Source organism: Pristis pectinata, chromosome 13 (assembly GCF_009764475.1).
Source record: "Pristis pectinata isolate sPriPec2 chromosome 13, sPriPec2.1.pri, whole genome shotgun sequence".
Taxonomy (NCBI): Eukaryota; Metazoa; Chordata; class Chondrichthyes; order Rhinopristiformes; family Pristidae; genus Pristis; species Pristis pectinata.
The window spans coordinates 22,883,716-22,902,889 of NC_067417.1; the positions used below are offsets into that span (position 1 = coordinate 22,883,716).

At 39.5% G+C, this 19,174-nt stretch overlaps 1 protein-coding gene across 1 annotated transcript in view; it reads right to left on the minus strand.

Moving 5' to 3' along the window:
- The window catches only part of ankrd11 (ankyrin repeat domain 11), a 131,564-nt gene that overhangs the window by 55,698 nt on the left and 56,692 nt on the right, over positions 1-19,174 (minus strand). Inside the window, exons 3-4 of the mRNA XM_052027986.1 lie at positions 3,699-3,845; positions 1,555-1,696 (exon numbers count right to left, since the gene is read on the minus strand). Coding sequence (XP_051883946.1) covers positions 1,555-1,696; positions 3,699-3,785 — 229 coding nt within the window. The 5' untranslated portion in view covers positions 3,786-3,845. The remainder of the gene's footprint in view (positions 1-1,554; positions 1,697-3,698; positions 3,846-19,174) is intronic.

Here is a 19,174-nt window from a genome sequence, read left to right on the forward strand (position 1 = left end):
CAACTTTACTAATAGTTTACTATTATACAATAATAAAATACCATACTATATATTCTGGCAAAATATTTTACTAATTTACTAATACATAGCTCCAAGTAGAAAAGTGCAAAAATACAATGGGCACTATAGTCAAATGATATTTACAAATAAATATACATACAAAACTGAACAGTTCTGCATAAAACAAATCATTAGCAAAGAGTTTCTGCTAATGCAATATTAAACTTAGTTACAAGCAATTTTACTGCAAGGCAAGACCAAAAGTAAGAGAAATTCTCTGATAAGAATTGATGGAAAAAATAAGGTTAAACATACGAATCTAATTTGAATTATTCATGTTACAGTTCTGTTGAATCAGTTTGTTAAGTTTGTAGCAATGAATAAATTCACAGCACAGGAGACAGCAATTTGGCCCATTGTGTCCATGTTGTAATTCTGTTTTGGAACTCTTGATCTGTAGCTCTGAAGGGGCTTCACGTGTTAAGCTCACAATTTTTAGGATGGTCCTCTGAGGCAGAAGGTTCCAGATCCTGACCACTCATTCACCAAAAACATTTTTTTCAGAAATGTCTTGTAATCTTTCTGGCCATTACTGTAAACCTATATCCCCTAGTTATTAACTGTTTGTTTAAAGGATATACATCATTTAATATTAACATCTATGCCTTTCAATCTTGTGCAAGGATTAAATCTCACCTCAGCATCCTCTGATCCAAAAATAGACAAACACAACATTGCCAGTCTTTTTTCAGAACTAAAATTTCCCAACCCTGGCAACACACTCAACCCTCCTCCACAACTTCTCACGTCACCATATCCTTCCTGTAACTTCATGACTTAAACTACACAGCCTTCTAGCTCTGCCCGAACTAGTTTTTTGTTTTCGCAGTTGGAGCACAGTCTCTATGCTCTTATACTCTATGCCTCAGTAAACAATAGCTAGCATCCTCAATACCTTTCAAACACTACTTGCTTGAATAACTTCATAGTTTCACTGTTCATCAATATTTATCAGTATCTTACAATTTATGGTTTGCTTTTATTTCCATCCCCAAAATCTATTCCCTCACACTTTACTGAATTGGGCTGTTTTTGTGCCCAATTTAGATCAATCTACTCACACCATCTTGCCATCTAAAGCTTTCAATCAATGGTCAGTTTCTAACTTAATTAAAAGACGTATTCAGTCTTGAGACGCAAGTTACATTTCAACTCTAAATTTCACGTAAATAGAAATCAAATGAAATATTATCCACTTGCTATCAACAGTCTGCCCAAATTTATAGTCCAGGATCAGAGTGCACAGCACAAAATCTAAGTGCACATTCACTCAGATTTAAGACACACCAAAAAGATCATCTAGTGTTTCAGATGATACAGTATGAAATCTGGAAAATTAAACTGCAGGGGTTAAGGCAAATTTAACAAGAAAAAGTAAATACAATGCAAAATACTGTATTCAAAGACTGAGTTGTGCAAGGCAACTGCAGCATTAGAAATAAATTTTCTTGAAAATCTTGTTCAAATCTGCCTTTGGCAAAACCTCCCTCTTACCGGTGTCCGAGTCCTTCTGATCACTGCTGTTAACCCCGATAGTAAAAGGCAGCTTCCTCTTCGATGCCTTCTCTTTCACCTCTTTCCCTCCATCACTTCTGTCTAACTTTGGAGTCTTGTTACATGAGATTTTTTCCTTATCCTGGATTAGAAATAGAGATGCACAGCTCAAAAGCCATTTGGAGGAAGGTTTATTTATTTATGTCATTGCAAATTGTACAACACTGGAGCTAAAAATAAAAATTCACAAATGTAAAATTGACAATGAGCTGCACTTCAAGACTTTTGTCTGTTTAAGTTTATTAAGTCTATTAAGTCTATTTTCCTCTTACGTCTACCATGAATCAATCAATCAATCCTAATGCCGCCACTGAAACATCCTACCGAAAAACACATTCAAATACAATAGTTACTTCTACACATTATAAATTATTAAATCTACCTAAATAAATGGTGTCAAGTATAAAGACAAGTCAGTGGCAATAAATTTCCGTAATACAATACACTAATTCTGAACAATTTCAGGTATGGTCTATGTGATGAAGGCAAATCAAGGAGATATCACTGTAGTCTGCTGGGTTGTCGTATGACAATAATTGCTTTACCAAAGAAGTCTTAAAAATATTATGACAAAGGAGGGATTCATTCAGTCCATCACGTCTGTGTAGGTTGAAAAAGAGCTACCTAGCTTAATCCCACCTTCATGAAATAGAATCATAAAGTGACTACAGCACAGAAAGAGGCCATTCAGCGCATTATGTCCACGCTATCTACAAGAGCAACCAGTTCCACCCCTCAGCCCCTTTTCCATAGCCTTGCCAATTTTTCCTTATCAGATATTTATCCAATTCCCTCTGGAAGGCCACAACTGAACCATGAATGCAGGCAATCCACCCATGATTCCAACCACAAGCGGCACAAAGAAATTTTGCCTGTCATTCTTAATTCTTTTCCCCTTTATTTTATGACTGATCCCTAGTTCTTGATACCTCCATTACTGGGAACCACTATTCACTCTGCTTGTCATTTTATGTACTTCTATCATATCTCCTCATCTTTTTCTTCACCAAAGACAATTATGGGCCTTCAAATGCTAGGCCCACAGCCTAGCAGGTCACAGCTTTTCAAGTACACATCCAAATATTTTCTAAATGTGATAAGGGTTTCTTCCTCTACCACACTTTTAAGCAGTGAATCCCAGACTTCAACAATGCATTAGGAGAAAAGAAAACTTCTCATTTCACCTCTAATCCTTCTATCAATTTCTTTAAATTTAATTCCCTGGTTTTTAAAGCCCTGCTGAGGGGGAAAAGGGCATTTCTATTTAATCTATCTTGGCCCCACAATTTTTTTTTACACCTCAGTTTGTTAGGTTGGTCACCTTGGGGGTTACCAAATCTGCTCTTAAAAAAAAACCATAGCCACCAAATTTTTCTTCATTACTACAATTAGTCCTGGCAACATCCCACATGCTCTTAAATCTCTTCTGCACTTGCTCCATTGCAATCACATCTTTCCCATCACATGGCGACTTGAAGTGTATGCAGTGCTAAAACCGTGGCCTATGGGCCAAGTGCAGGAAGATGGGATTAATATGGATGGATGCCCACTGATTATAGCATGGATGTGGAAGGCTGAATTGCCCTTTTCCATGCTGTATGGTTCTAGGACTCCATGGCCTGTCTTGGTTCTGTATGACTATTAGCAGCCCTCCATTTCTCTGGCACCACACCTATAGCCAGAGAGCATTACAAAATCATTATCAGAACATCTTCAGTTTCTTCCTTTGTTTCTTTTAACAGCTGGGGGTAAATTTCACCAGTCCTGGCAATTTGTCCATTTTCAAAGATGACAAATTTGCTAATGCTTCTGCTTTTGCTATGTTTACCCTATCTAAAATTTTACACCCTAAAAAAATGTTCATGTTACTATCATATCCAAAAATTCCACTTTGTAACAGATGCAAAATAATTTAACCCCTTTTCTGCTTATCAGGTTCTTTGCTCTCATCCGCCATTACAACATTCAGTATCATAAAAACTTCCAATAGGACAGTTAGATAAAAGTACAATGATATCACTCTTCCAGATGTTAACGAAAGTCAAAGTAATAATTTCATATTCTTAGTGATTCTGAGCTCTTACCTTCTTCCCCGATTGTTTCTCTACCATATCGATGTTGAGCGGGTAATCTTCCGATTGTGGTGTTTTAGAACACCCAACCTTGGGCATCGTTCCTCCTTCCCTCGGCTGTCACCTCATTCAAGCATCTATTGCATCATCATCGACAGTCTATGACAAGTAAAATACTAATTAGAGCATCCAATTTCAAACGCCAAGTAACTTCACTGGCAACACAAAGTATTTCAAAGTATTTTTTTAAAATTCTAATGAGAATAAAGTCAAAAATTTCCTATCAATTCTGGTAGGTTTTCAGATAAAGTGCAAAGGGGAAGAGGGTTATCAACTATTTTATTCTTGCATACCATGTAATTAAAATACTTCTAGTTTCAATATTTAAAGGTGCTCATTACTGTATTAAAATTTCAACTCATAATTGTTTACACTTGAGGGTGAACTGGTTTCATCTAGTATTCATTTGCCAAAGAAGTCAATAGTGAAGTACCACTGCATGATGCAAAGTCATTTTGCAGCAAATTACAGTAAACAATCTATTCATTGGAAAAAGAAATGTAAATTCACTCACCTTTCCCCTCCTCAGTTTTGGAAGTGGGGTAGGGGGGGTGGGGGGAGTGGTTTGAAGGTGAAATAATGAGGAGCCATAATTAAAGGCTTTTGCTTCTAGGTAAGCCTACAATAACATAGACTAAGTCAGAAAATTGAGGAAGTAAAGGGTTAAGAAATTGTGACCATACACATAACTAATGAAAAAAATACCACGCAAGCCCCTGACTCAAGACCAGGTGGTGATTACTGTGTCCAGAACTTGACTGTAAGCCAATTATATTAAACAATAAGTGTGAGGTTTGTCCTAAACAAATGAGTGTGATGGTTGTCTTAAACAACGAGTGTGATGGTTGTCTTTGTATCTTAGGTTCCCCAATTGAAATCAGTGTAGCTGCATTGTTTAAGTGTGTGACAAGGACCGTATAAATTAATTTCTGCCCCTCTGTATTGTGGAGACCTCCGATAACGACTCTCAATGAGTGTTGAAGAGAATTCTCCCTTGCAGTATACTGCTAGTAAACGCGATTTAACAGAATTAATCCGTGGCACTGTGTGATTTTGCAGCAAGCAGGAGTGGGAACTTAAATTGGGATAACAATTAGTCCCATTTTCAAAAACACCATTATTGTACACCAACATTTTCATGATACAGATACCTTAGATGCATATTTTCATATTTTAGTACTTCTACAGATTGAAAAAATGAAACTGCTAGAAGTAGCCAATATTAAGCTGATTTTATTGGTTTTAGAATTCTTACAATTTTCGTGTAGGTTGAAATCTATAAAATTACAATGAATTGCTAGTTCATACAAAATACATATGAAAACATTATTATCGTTAAATTGATTCCTCAATGTATACAATACAAATGTTCTTACATCCTTTAGCTTTAACCAATATATGGCCACAAAGAAAGATATTAAAAAAGCCTAACAACGTTTGTGAACTTTAAGCTAATGTTGGGAGGAATCGACAAGGGATGGAGGGAAGAAGCATTTTATAAACTAACACCTCAAAGTAAAATGGAATGGCCGCCATCTTGCAGACCATCTTTTTTTTAATCCCAGAAGCGTGCCTATATATCAGTCAAATCATTTTGCCTATTTTCCAAAGGCCAATCATAATACAAATTACAATTATCAAGGTAAATCCAATAAGAAATTCAGGATAAATTTCTTCAGTGGAGTGTGGAACTCACAAGCAACACAAGTAGCTGAGGCAAACAGTACAGATGTATTTAAGGATGAGCTAGACAAGAACCCAAGGGAGAGAAAGGAATAGAGGGTCATAGTTAGATGAAGAGGAGCAAGAGGCTTGTGCTAAACCTAAAATAACATGGATTATTTGGGCTGAATGATACATCTCTACTGTAAATTCTTTATTTTTAGGTAAAGGTAAAATTTAAACCACCTTAAAAGGACTGCCTTCTTCAAGTAATTAAACAACTACTCATGTTACTTACTTACTTCTTGCTGTCTTGACTTTTCTGCTCCCCTCACCCACTCTAACCTCACCCCTTCCGAACACTCTGCTCTCCACCCCCTCTGCACCAACCCTGAAATTGTCATCAAACCAGCCGACAAAGGTGATGCTGTGGTAGTCTGGCGCACTGACCTCCACCTTGCAGAGGCCAGACGCCAACTCTCAAACACTTCCTCCTACCTACCCCCAAACCATGACCCCACCAAGGACCACCATGATGTTATCTCCCGCACCCTGACCACATCACCTCGGGAGATCCAATAGGGATAAGGTTCCCCTTGTCCTCACATTTCATCCTACCAACCTGCATATCCAACACGTCATTTTCCGCTATCTCCAACGGGACCCCACCACCAAGCATATCTTCCCCTCTCCACCCCTTTCTGCCATTCACAGGGACCGCACTTTCCGTGACTCCCTAGTTCACTCCTCCCACCCATCCCACTCCCACCCTGGTGACTTTCCACTGCCCCCTCCAAAGGTGCAACACCTGCCCCTAGACCACCTCCATGACCTCCACCCAGGGACCCAAACAGTCGTTTCAGGTGAGACAGAGATTCACCTGCACCTCCCTTAATATCTACTGCATTCGGTGCTCCAAGTGTGGCCTCCCCGAGATTGGCGAGACCAAACGCAGACTTCGTAACTGTTTTGCAGAACACCTGCGCTGCGTCTGTAACCGCGATCTGCATCTCCCCGTTGCCAGTCACTTCAACTCCCCCTCCATCACAGGTATGTCAGTTCTTGGCCTCCTCCACTGCCATGAGAATTCTAAGCGCAAACTGGAGGAACAGCACCTCATTTTCCATCTTGGAACCTTGCAGTCTAATGGCATGAACATTGAATTCATCCACTTTAATCCCCTCAACCACACCCACCGCCCCCCCCCACCACCATGACTCTTCTTTTCTTCCCTTTCCTAGCCTCTCTCTCTTTTTTCCTACCCTTTTTTCCTCCTTACCTTTGACCCATCCCCTGGTGGATCTGCCCTCCCCTCCTCCCCTGCACCTATCACTATTTCTTACCTGCATCTACCTATCACCACCTTGTGCCTACCCCGCCTCCCCTCTTTTGTCCACCTATCACTGCTCTGCTTTTCCATCCTATATACTGGGCTTCCCCTTTTCCTGTCTTCAGTCCTGAAGAAGGGTCCTGACCCGAAACGTTGATGGCCTGCTTTTCTCCACGGACGCTGTCTGGCCTGCTGAGTTCCTCCAGTATCAGTATTTTTCATCTAGATTCCAGCATCTGCAGTCTTTTGTTTCATTATTCATGTTATTACAATTACCGATAGTCAATGAGACTTCACAACATTCTCTTCACCCCAAAATACAAGAACAGACACAGACATCACTTTCAAACCTTTTTTGTCTCATGCAGTGCTGGATACATTTCAGCTTAGTGTAAAATTAAAAAGATAGCATGCCTGCCTCCTAAATGGATCCAGTTCTATAATTTTTCAAATTGAGAAGTAATTCATTGATTCTCCTATTAGCTGTTGAATGTTCTGGATCTAACAACTACAGTAACAAAGGAGTGTGTAATTTTTTTTGAGTTGTGTTTTCAACAGTGTCATCCAACCAAGTAATCAGAGAACAATAATCAGGAAGCCCAGAAACTAAATCTACATTCAGTAAGCCAAAAAGGAATTGTATTAAGTCGCCAGCTACTACTACCTGCTTGCCATTGACAGACAGCATCTGAAAAGCTTTGGTACATAAATATATTTAGGGAGTTGTCACTATGGGAACTAATGAAAAGTTACTTTCTTTGTTGTTTGGATGCTTAGGTGTTGCCTCTTACAAATCGGTGCACCTTGGGTTTAGAAGGAAAAAATCCATTTTGAAAAATGACCTTGTGAGAAGTAGCTTAAATATTTCAGCAGCTTTCATGCATGACAGGGAAATGGCGTGCATTCATAGGCCTGTGTCATGTATTAGTTGAGGGGACAGTAACACAGACATAGGAGCTTAAATTAATCATCTTGAATCCAGCCTGTTAATATACTTACGCTACAGTCCCCACAGGATAATATATACATATATTATACAGAGAACCAGCCTATGAGTGAGCCTGGTTCCCATTTTATACATGCAGACTTGTTGGCCTCACAAACCTGATGCAGATGTGGAGGGTCAACCAAACTGACAATTATTCCCAGAGGTATCCCATGAGGTGGGTGGGCTCCATAAAGAGATAAGGATTCAGGTGCTGGATTCTGAGGAATAACTCCATGAATATGCTGATAGCTTTTGAAAACTCATCACTGTTAAAGGCTTATAGAATGGTTTTACAAGTCTCTGACAATTAGGGACTATAAAATAGTTTAATTAAATAAAATAAATAGAATTAGTGACAATTTTAAAGGTTAAAGTGCTTGCAAATAAGGTTACTAAACCATTTACTTTCATTTAGGGTGAGGTTTCTTACATCTACTAGTTCTGGTGCCCTTCTTTTTCATCATAAATGTGTGCCACCACTAAGTGGCAGATCCAGTGGTAGAATGGAAGGTCAGATACTGTGGTACTTGATCTCCATCTTATTTTGAGCTTCCAAGACTAATTACAAATTCATGCAAATCTGAAACATGCTCAACCAAAGATTACAGCTAACCACCGATTCTCAATAGAACCGATTGCTGATACTGAGCTTTACTAGTCAGACCGTTCTTCCTCTTGTTCAATTCACATACAGCTAAGACTGCATTAGACTTCAGAGTGCCTTCAGACAAAATACTATGGCCGTGTTGGGTGCCTGCAGTGCCAAGGTCATTGTTACTCATCTTTCTTATATTATAAAGTGTAGCTGACACAAGAAGATGGTCTTTGACATTCTCTATAAATATGTCACAGTGGTTGATATCCAGGGTGGAAGAAACATAAGGTTGGCCTGAGAAATTTTAGTTAGCCATTTTAACCACTTGCCAATTAGGATAGAGGGGAAGTAAATAGAAAAAAATAGAATTCTGAAATATCACAAGTCTACTTCCATCAAAGATGCTGCAATGTTTGCAATTTCAAAAAGCAGAGGGCGCTATGAACATGCAAAAAAAGTCTACTGTAAGTAGTAAAAGGGACTAGCACAACAAATGAGACAATTTCAGCAATGAATTCATGCTCTTACTAATAATAGCTTTGAAAGATTAACATCAGTTTTTAGCTCACAAAAAAACATACACAACCAAGATACAGGTGAACAGCCAATGTTAAGATTAAAATTCAACAACAGCTCACAAGTGGCAGTCAACCACCAAGATTTCTGAACAGATCATGAACCCATGAACTCTACCGCATTATTCCTCTTTTGCACTATATTTTTTGGTAACTGATAGTAATTTTTATGTCTGTACTCTACTGCTGCTGCAAAACAACAAATTTCACGATATATGTCAGTGATAATAAACTTGATTCTGAACTACTCAAATGTCTGGAGACAGAACAAGTGTCCAGCTCAGAACAGCAGGAGGGGGAAAACACCTTTCAGCTGAGTAGAAGGTGAAGGAAAGATCCAAGAGAAATCAGTGTCCAAACCTGGGGTTTGGAGGTGGAAGGGGTGAAAGGAGGAACAAAGAGGCTGGAGTGTTACAGTCTACACACTACAGACCTTCAAACTGTCAGGGCAATACAAAAGAGCAAAGATCTAAACAGAAGATATTTTACTGCAAAAATAATAAAGCAATAATCACAGATGATTTCAAACATCCTAACACTAATTGGGACAGCAATTGAGAAAAAGGGCATAGAAAGAGCAGATTTCTTCAAATCAATATAGTATTTTTTAAAATCAATACATAACATAAGAAACAAGAGCCCTTTCAACCTCATCCACCATTCAAGAAGGTCAGTGCTGATCTGCCTCAAACACCACTTTGCTGCCCTCAATTATGAAAGAGAATAGATTACAGGAAAATAAATGGGGGAAATAGAATTGATGGGGTTGCTCTTGAGAATTGATAGAGTCCTGATGGACCAAAGAGCCATCTTCTATATCTTCCTTGTACAGTGGCATACAAAAGTTTGGGCACCCCGGTCAAAATTTCTGTTACTGTCAATAGCTAAGCGAGTAAAAGATGACCTGATTTCCAAAAGGCATAAAGTTAAAGATGACACATTTCTTTAATATTTTAAGCAAGATTACTTTTTTATTTCCATCTTTTACAGTTTCAAAATAACAAAAAAGGAAAAGGGCCCGAAGCAAAAGTTTGGGCACCCTGCATGGCCAGTACTTAGTAATACCCCCTTTGGCAAGTATCACAGCTTGTAAACGCTTTCTGTAGCCAGCTAAGAGTCTGTAAATTCTTATTTGGGGGATTTTCGTCCATTCTTCCTTGCAAAAGGCTTCTAGTTCTGTGAGATTCTTGGATTGTCTTGCATGCACTGCTCTTTTGAGGTCTATCCACAGATTTTCAATCATGTTTAGGTCAGGGGTCTGTGAGGGCCATGGCAAAACCTTCCACTTGTGTCTCTTGAGGTAGTCCATTGTGGATTTTGAGGTGTGTTTAGGATCGTTATCCTGTTGTAGAAGCCATCCTCTTTTCATCTTCAGCTTTTTTACAGATGGTGTGATGTTTGCTTCCAGAATTTGCTGGTATTTAATTGAATTCATTCTTCCCTCTAGCAGTGAAATGTTCCCCGTGCCACTGGCTGCAACATAAGCCCAAAGCATGATCGATCCACCCTTGTGCTTGTTGGAGAGGTGTTCTTTTCATGAAATTCTGCACCCTTTTTTCTCCAAACTTTCCTGCGTCCTCACCACAAAATTCAGTGTCAGAAGTTTGCAAAGGAACATCTAAACAAGCCTGATGCATTTTGGAAACAAGTCCTGTGGACTGATGAAGTTAAAGTAGAACTTTTTGGCCGCAATGAACAAAGATAAGTTTGGAGAAAAAAGGGTGCAGAATTTCATGAAAAGAACACCTCTCCAACTGTTAAGCAGGGGGGTGGATCGATCATGCTTTGGGCTTGTGTTGCAGCCAGTGGTACGGGGAACATTTCACTGCTAGAGGGAAGAATGAATTCAATTAAATACTAGCAAATTCTGGAAGCAAACATCACACCATCTGTAAAAAAGCTGAAGATGAAAAGAGGATGGCTTCTACAACAGGATAATGATCCTAAACACACCTCAAAATCCACAATGGACTACCTCAAGAGGCACAAGCTGAAGGTTTTGCCATGGCCCTCACGGTCCCCCGACCTAAACATCATCGAAAATCTGTGGATAGACCTCAAAAGAGCAGTGCATGCAAGACAGCCCAAGAATCTGACAGAACCAGAAGCCTTTTGCAAGGAAGAATGGGCAAAAATCCCTCAAACAAGAATTGAAAGACTGTTAGCTGGCTACAGAAAGCGTTTACAAGCTGTGATACTTGCCAAAGGGGGTATTACTAAGTACTGACCATGCAGGGTGCCCAAACTTTTGCTTCAGGCCCTTTTCCTTTTTTGTTATTTTGAAACTGTAAAAGATGGAAATAAAAAAGTAATCTTGCTTAAAATATTAAAGAAATGTGTCATCTTTAACTTTATGCCTTTTGGAAATCAGGTCATCTTTTACTTGCTTAGCCATTCACAGTAACAGAAATTTTGACCAGGGTGCCCAAACTTTTGCATGCCACTGTATGTCTCAGTCCTAAATGGCCTGCCTCGTCCTTATTTTGAGACGGTGACCCCAAGATCTAGACTCCTCCTCCAAGGAAAACATCCTCCACAAATCTACCCTGTCAAGACCTCTTAGAATGTTGTACTTTTCAATGAGATCACCTCTATTTTCTTTAATGCAGAAGATTGAGACACCAACTCTACTCATTCACTCTCACCATACAACAGACTTGTCATTCCAGAAACTAGGCTTCACAGAACTCCCTCCAAGAGCAGAATCTTTTTAGGTAAGGAGTGTGAAATTGTACAACATATTCAAGGTGTGGTTTCACAAAGGCCCTGTATAATTGTACAAAGGTATCTTTATTCTTGTGCTTGAATCTTCTTGAAATAAAGCTCAACATACCACTTGCCTTCCTTATTGCCTGCTGCATCTGCTGCCAGTAACTTGTGTGCATGGACATCCAGGTCCCTTTGAACAAGAACATTTCCCAATCTCTCAATTTCGAAAATACAGAATTTCAGATTTTTCTACTGATGTGAGTTTTTCAAAACTTGGAAATATTACATTTGATCCCCTCTGCAAATATAGGGTGATACAGATTATGAATAGTTAGGGCCCCAAGCATTGATTCCTGCAGTGCCCCACTAGTCGTGGCCTGCCAACCTGAGAAGGACTTGTTTATTCCAACTTTGTTTTCTATCTGTAGTTCAACACTCAGTCCACGTTAGTACATTATCCCCATTCCATGTGCTATAAACTAATTCACCAATTTTCTACGTGGGACTTCATTGAAAGCCTTCTCTAAATCCAAATACACAAATTTCCATGGTTCCCCTTATCTTCTCTACTAGATTCATTCTCAAAGAACTCCAATGGATTATCAAATCTGATTTCCCTTTCACAAATCCAACAAAAAAAAAAGGTATGGTACTAGACAATTTTAGGGAGCAAACCTTTGCAAGTGGAAAGGTGGCAGTGGGAGAACATAATGGAGGCAGTGATCATAATTCTGCTTGATTCAGCACAGTTGAGGAAATGGGCAAAGATAAACTGGGAGTTTCAAGGTCAATTTTACATGGTTACAATAGGATATAGTGGACAGGAAACATCTACTTGTAAGGAAAATAGTACAAGATATTGTGAAATGATAAAATGAAAGAAATCGTCAAGATGATCTATAAATACATGAAGGTATAGAAAGAGCAGGCCCTCTTAGAGAACAAACCAACAACCCAAACATGCAGGTACATGTTATTTAAACTTCTGAATAAATAGTTTGCATTTATCTTCACAGAAGGGAATGATATAGGGATAGAAATAAAGGAAGAATATCATATTATTAATGCTAAACAGAGATGGAGTAAATTAACAGTTATAGCATCTCTGATGAGTTATACCGCTAGGTCCGAAATAAATCAATTCAAGGCTCCCCAAAAGAAGCCAGTGAGGAAATGATGTGGGTTTTAAATATCATTTCCAAAAACTCTGGTTTCTAACGCAGTCCCAATGTTTAGAAAAAAAAGGGGTAGACAAAGTAACTACTGATCCATTCAGTCTGCCAATGGTAGTGGGCAAATCACTGAAATAAATTCTGACGGACAACATGTAGAGGCGGACAGTTTAATTGATGAAATTCACCATGTATGCTTTAACATAACCAAAGTTTGTGAGGAAGTAACAATGAGGATCGAAGAGTGCATTTGATGTACTGTATGGTTATTTCAGCAAGTCAAATGGAAAATTCATGAAGTAGAAGGTCTTTTGATCCAAGAGACTGGATTTAAAGAAAGCAAAGGATAATGGTCAATAGGAGGGCTGTATGCAGTGGGGTCCCTTAGGGACAAGGATCAGATCACTTGCTTTTCATTCCATTCATAGATGATTTGGACTCTATTTGTAGATGATTTGGACTTAAGTGTTGGGGTCACGACAAAGAAATTTGTCAATTGATACCAAAGCTGGCAATGTGGTTCAGAATAAGGAAAAATGTTCCAGGCTGTAGGACCCTAAACAGGGGGTGTGGGGGAGGGGGGGGGGGAATTTTGATACTTTAAAACAGGACCTGGTGGAAGTAGATTGGGAGCAACTGCTAGAGGGGAAATTAACTGCTAAGTAGGCGTTTAAAAGCAAGATAGTAAGAGTTCAGAGCTGGTATTTTTCTGTAAGGGTAAGAGGCAAAGATGCTAAGTTAGGGAACCTTGGTTAACAATGGCTATTGAAAGTTTGATCAGGGAAAAGAAGAAAGCATAAGTCAGGCATAGGAAATTGGTTTCAAATGAGTCAATTAAGGTATAAAGGGGATGTTGGAGAGAACAGAACTTAAGAAGTTAAGAGGGCAAAAAAGGGCCATGAAATGGCCCTGGTGATTAGGATTGAGAATCCTCAAACCTTTTATAAGTACATTAGAAGCAAGAGGGTAACTAAAAAACTAAGGAAGGAATAGGTCTCCTCAGAACTAAAGGGGTGATCAATGCGTGGAGCCAGGGGACATGAGCAAGTTCCTAAATGAATACTTCCCGATCAGTATTTAGCAGGGAGAAGGACATGGAGGCTGGAGATTTAAAGGAGGGGTTTGTGATATGCTGGAGCACATCCGCATCAGGAAGGAGTAAGTGTTAGAAATATTGGACCACATTAAGATGGATAAATCCCCAGAGCCTGACGTGATCTAAGGGAAGCAAGGGAGGAGATTGCTAGGGCTCCAATGGAGACTTTTACATCATCATTAGCCATGGGTGACATAGCATAGGATGAGGATAGCTAATGTTGTCTACTTGTTCAAAAAGGGCAATAGGGGTAATCCTACAAACCTCAGGCCAGTTAGCCTTACATCAGTGGTAGGGTTGGAGGAGATTCTGAGGGACAGGATTTATGTTCACTTGGAAAGGAGAGATTGGTGAGAAGTCATTAAGGTTTTTGTGCAGGTGAAATCATGTGTCACAAATCTGAGTTTTTTTTTGGAGAAGGTAACTAACAAAATCAATGAAGGCAGAGTGGTGGACTTGGTTTACATGGACTTTGGTAAGATTTTTGAAATTCTCACACGGTAGGCTGGTTCAGAAGGTTATATCACAAGGGTTGAGGCATGTTGGCAAAATGCATCAAAATTTGGTTTGGATAAGAGGCAGAGGGTAGTGGGTGGATGGGTGTTTTTCTGACTGGAAGTCCATAACAAGCGGTGTACCACATGGATCAGTGCTGGGACCTTTATTGTTTGCAATTTATATGTGTATATAAATAACTTGGATGAAAATGTAAGTGATAGAATTCATATGTTGGCAGATGACAAAAATTAGTGGAGTCACAGATAGCAAAGAAGATTGTTTAAAGATGGAGCAGGACATAGATCAGCGAGAAAGTTGGTCACAGCGGTGGAAGATGGAATTTAATCCAGACAAATGTGAGGTAATGCACTTTGCAAGATCAAATTCTGGTAGGACGTAGAGTAAATGGCAGGCACCTTAAGTAGCATTAATGTACAAAGAGACCTTGGGATGTAAGTTGATAGCTCCTGAAAGTGGCAACACTGGTGGATAGAGTAGTGAAAAAGGCATTTGGTATTTTTGAAATGCTGGTTAGACCACACTTGAAGTGTTGTGAACAGTTCTGGTGGCCTCACTACAGGAAGGATATGATAGCAATACAGAGAGTGCAGAAGTGATTCATCAGAATGCTGCCTGGAATGAAGGGCTATAGTTAAAAGATATTGGATAAGCCAAGTTTATTTTCACTGGAACACAAAAGGCTGAGGGGTGACCTTGTAGAGGTTTGTAAAATTATGAGGGGCATAGATAGGATAGATAATCAGAAATCTTTTTCCTGGGCAGGGGAATCTAGAACTGGAAGAGACAGGTTTAAAATGAGAGTAGAGAAATTTAAAGGAGATCTGAGGGGTAAGTTTTTCCACATAGATGGTGGTGAATATCTGAAACGAGCTGCCAGAGGAGGTGGTGGTTGCAGATACAATTACAATGTTTAAAAGGCATTTGGACAGGTACTTAGATAGGAAAGGTACTTAGATAGGAAAGGCATAGAGTGATATGGGCAAATGGAATTAACATAGATAGGCATCACAGTCGGCATGTACAAGGTGCGCCGATTGGGTCCGTTTCTGTGCAGTACAATTCTATTAATGATTAGGTGGGAATAAATGTAGGAAATAGAATTTAATCCTTAGAATTTTGGAGAGGGTAAACAAGACAAAGGAATACAGATTAAAAGGCAGGATTTAAAAAATGCAGATAAACCTTGGAGTGTACCTCCACAGAACCTTAAAGGTAGCACAACAAACCTCATTTTAGCCTTTTAATGATTGAGGGTGAGAATATTTGAGTAGGGAGAACATCCTACAATTATATAAAACATTAGTTGGACCACAACTTTGTACAGCTTAAGAGAATTACACTACAAGAAGAAGAGGATAGCTAAAGATAAAGTGCAGAGGAGATTTACAAGGATAATGCCAGGGCTGAAGAGTTATAGTTACGGAAGAAGGCTGACTGGGATTAGGTATTTTGAACAAAGAAGCCCAAGGAAAGATTTGATTGAGGTGTACAAAAGTTGTGAAAGTGATTTCTCTAACCAGCCAGAACAATCAACAGGAGCAAGGAGCAAAGAGCAAAGACTCAAGTTAATTGGTTGAAGATTAAAGAAAATTTTCTTATCCCTCCATGCCCCAATTGACTACCAGTGAGGGTCTGGAACTTACTACTTGAAAAGGGGAGTGAACGCAGAAATCCACACCATATTTTATTGAAAGTGCCTGGATGATCACTTGTAACCTGTAAGGCTACAGACCAGGTGCTGAGAAATAAATGGCAAGTCCATCTTTGGCTGCCCAGGATGCAGTAGGGTCAGTGGCCTCTTATTCAGTAAATTTCTCTGCACTTTCTCTGCAGCTGTGACACCTTACTCTGTACTGTTATTGTTTTTACCTGTACTACCTCAATGCAGTCTGTACTAACTCAATGTAACTGCACTGTGTAATGAATTGACCTGTATGATCGGTTTGTAAGACAAGTTTTTCACTGTACCTCGGTACAAGTGACAATAATAAACCAATACCAATTTCCATCATTCTAATATTTTGCATATTTTCACTCCACTAAATACCAATATACTGGAGTTGATAGGGAACTGAGGACATAATGACAATAAGGAACTTAAACTGATGAATTTTTGTAAAGAATAAAATCTATAGAAATAAGGGTGCCAAATACTAACAAACTACCTGGATCAAATTGTCCATACTGCATTGTGAAAGAGGCAGCTGCAGAGATAGTTGCTGCATTAGTGAGAATCATTCAAAAGTATATACTGCTGTTATCATCAATCAGTTGAAAAATAGTGAATGGTATTGATATTGGTTTATTATTGTCACTTGTACCGAGGTACAGTGAAAAGTTTGTCTTACAAACTGATCGTACAGGTCAATTCATTACACAGTGCAGTTACATTGAGTTAGTACAGACTGCATTGAGGTAGTACAGGTAAAAACAATAACAGTACAGAGTGAAGTGTCACAGCTACAGAGAAAGTGCAGTGCAATAAGGTGCAAGATCACAACAAGGTAGATAGTGAGGTCATAGTCACTGTATAAGGGAACTGTTCAATAGTCTTATCACAGTGGGGTAGAAGCTGTCCTTAAGTCTGGTGGTATGTGCCCTCAGGCTCTTGTATCTTCTACCTGATGGAAGAGGAGAGAAGAGAGAATGTCCCGGGTGAGTGGGGTCTTTGATTATGCTGGCTGCTTCACCAAGACAACGAGAGGGAAAGACAGAGTCCAAGGAGGGGAGGCTGGTGTCCGTGATGCGCTGGGCTGTGTCCACAACTCTCTGCAGTTTCTTGCGGTCCTGGGCAGAGCAGTTGCCGTACCAAGCTGTGATGCATCCAGATAGGATGCTTTCTATGGTGCATCGGTAAAAATTGGTGAGAGTCAAAGGGGACAAACCAAATTTCTTTGGCCTCCTGAGGAAGTAGAGGCGCTGGTGAGCTTTCTTGGCCATGGCTTCTATGTGATTTGCCCAGGACAGGCTGTTGGTGATGTTCACTCCCAGGAACTTGAAGCTCTCAATCCTCTCGACCTCTGTAACACCTCTTTTCAAAAAGAGTAGTCATAAAGTAGGAATCTACAGACAAATTAATGGGAAGTGCCAAAATCCATCCAAAAATGTTGTAACAGAGCAGTTATGGAAATTATACTCTAGTTAGGCAAAATCAAAAGCAATTTTTCACAAAAACAATGGAACAGATGATGCTACAAGGGGGAAAAAAGTAAAAGGGGAAAATAGTATCCTCCATTTTCAAAAGCCATACTGAAGCTGTTGTGCAAGGACTGAGAGTGATATGAATGGAAGGCAGGTTGAAAATCAAAGTATGAAGCAAAAATCAAAATGCTGTAAGAACTCAGTGGGTAAAGCACCATCTGTGGAGATAAAAGAATATTCACTGTTATGGATAGACCTAACACCAGTTTGAATTTTTCCAAGTCCACAGACTGTTTCGCGTGGGGTGCCACATAGTTAGTGGTAAGCCCCCAGCTTTTGCAATTTAGAAAAGGACAGAGTACAACACATACAAATTTGTTGACAAAAGCTAAGTGGGGAGAAGCAGATAGAGAATCTGAAAAGAGAAAAACAATTTAGGCAAATAAGCAATGAGTGGGCAGATGAATTATGTGGTAAAATGTGAGGTTATTTATTTTGGTAGGAAGTGTTGGCTCACAGAGAGATCTGTGACTGTTGATTCATGGAATGCAATCATTTGACCAGTCACAGTATGTTGGTTTTTATACAAGGATGCAGTAGTTCAGGAATTAGGGGTTTTGCTTCTATTTGTGTTATGTTTTGGAAACAACATCCACATTACCTCTTGGGAATCATTGCCACATTGCCCACAACGGTAGTAGATGTCTACATGGACTTCAGCAAGGCCTTTTACAAGGCCTTGTGGTAGACTGGTCCAGAAGGTTAAATCACATGGGATTAGTAATTGGTTTATTATTGTCACATCTACCAAGATACAATGAAAAGTTCATTTGCATGCCATCCAGGCAAATTTTCTGGATGACTAGATGTTATTCTACAATACCCAAAACACACCCTTACTTCACTTTTGTTACATGCTACATAGTAGTATTATAAATTTTCCAGTGAGCCCTGTGAGTTTAATGAGAACAGGAAATATACAGCACTACAGATCCTGGCTTTGGCTGCAAACCTATCCATGCTCCTGACCTTAGTGTTCTGGACTCTAACCCAGGCTCAGGCCATACACTTGCTCCACAGTCCAGAACCTGGACCCAGCCTCACTCCAAACCACAAGCTATGGTCACATATCCCCACTTACACTTGGACCCTTGGCTCATTCCAGATTATTGACTGAGCGAGATGTCAAACCATCAGAATTTCCAAACAAATAGATGCCAGATTATTGTAGTTTTACTTCACATCATCAGAATGCTGGAATTTCCTAACATCAGATCTCTTGATAGAGGATAACCTTGAAATTCCAGCTGATAATTTAATACTTAAATGAATTCTAGGTTTAGAACAGTTAAATGTTACATCCTACAGATGAGTTTAAGTTCCAACTCGAAAACTAGTCAGGTGGTGCTGGGGCACAAAGGGTACATAGAGCTGAGATGAAGTGGAGTGGAAGAAGCAAAAGGGCAAGTGAGAAGGATATAAAGAAACAACAAGATGCTGGAAGAACTCAGCACACCATGTAGCATCCATGGAGAAAAGCAGACGGTCAACTTTTCGGGTCAGGACCCTTCCTCAAGACTGAAGATGGGAAAAGGGGAAGCCCAATATATAGGGAGGATTTTTCCTCCCCTCCCCCCATGG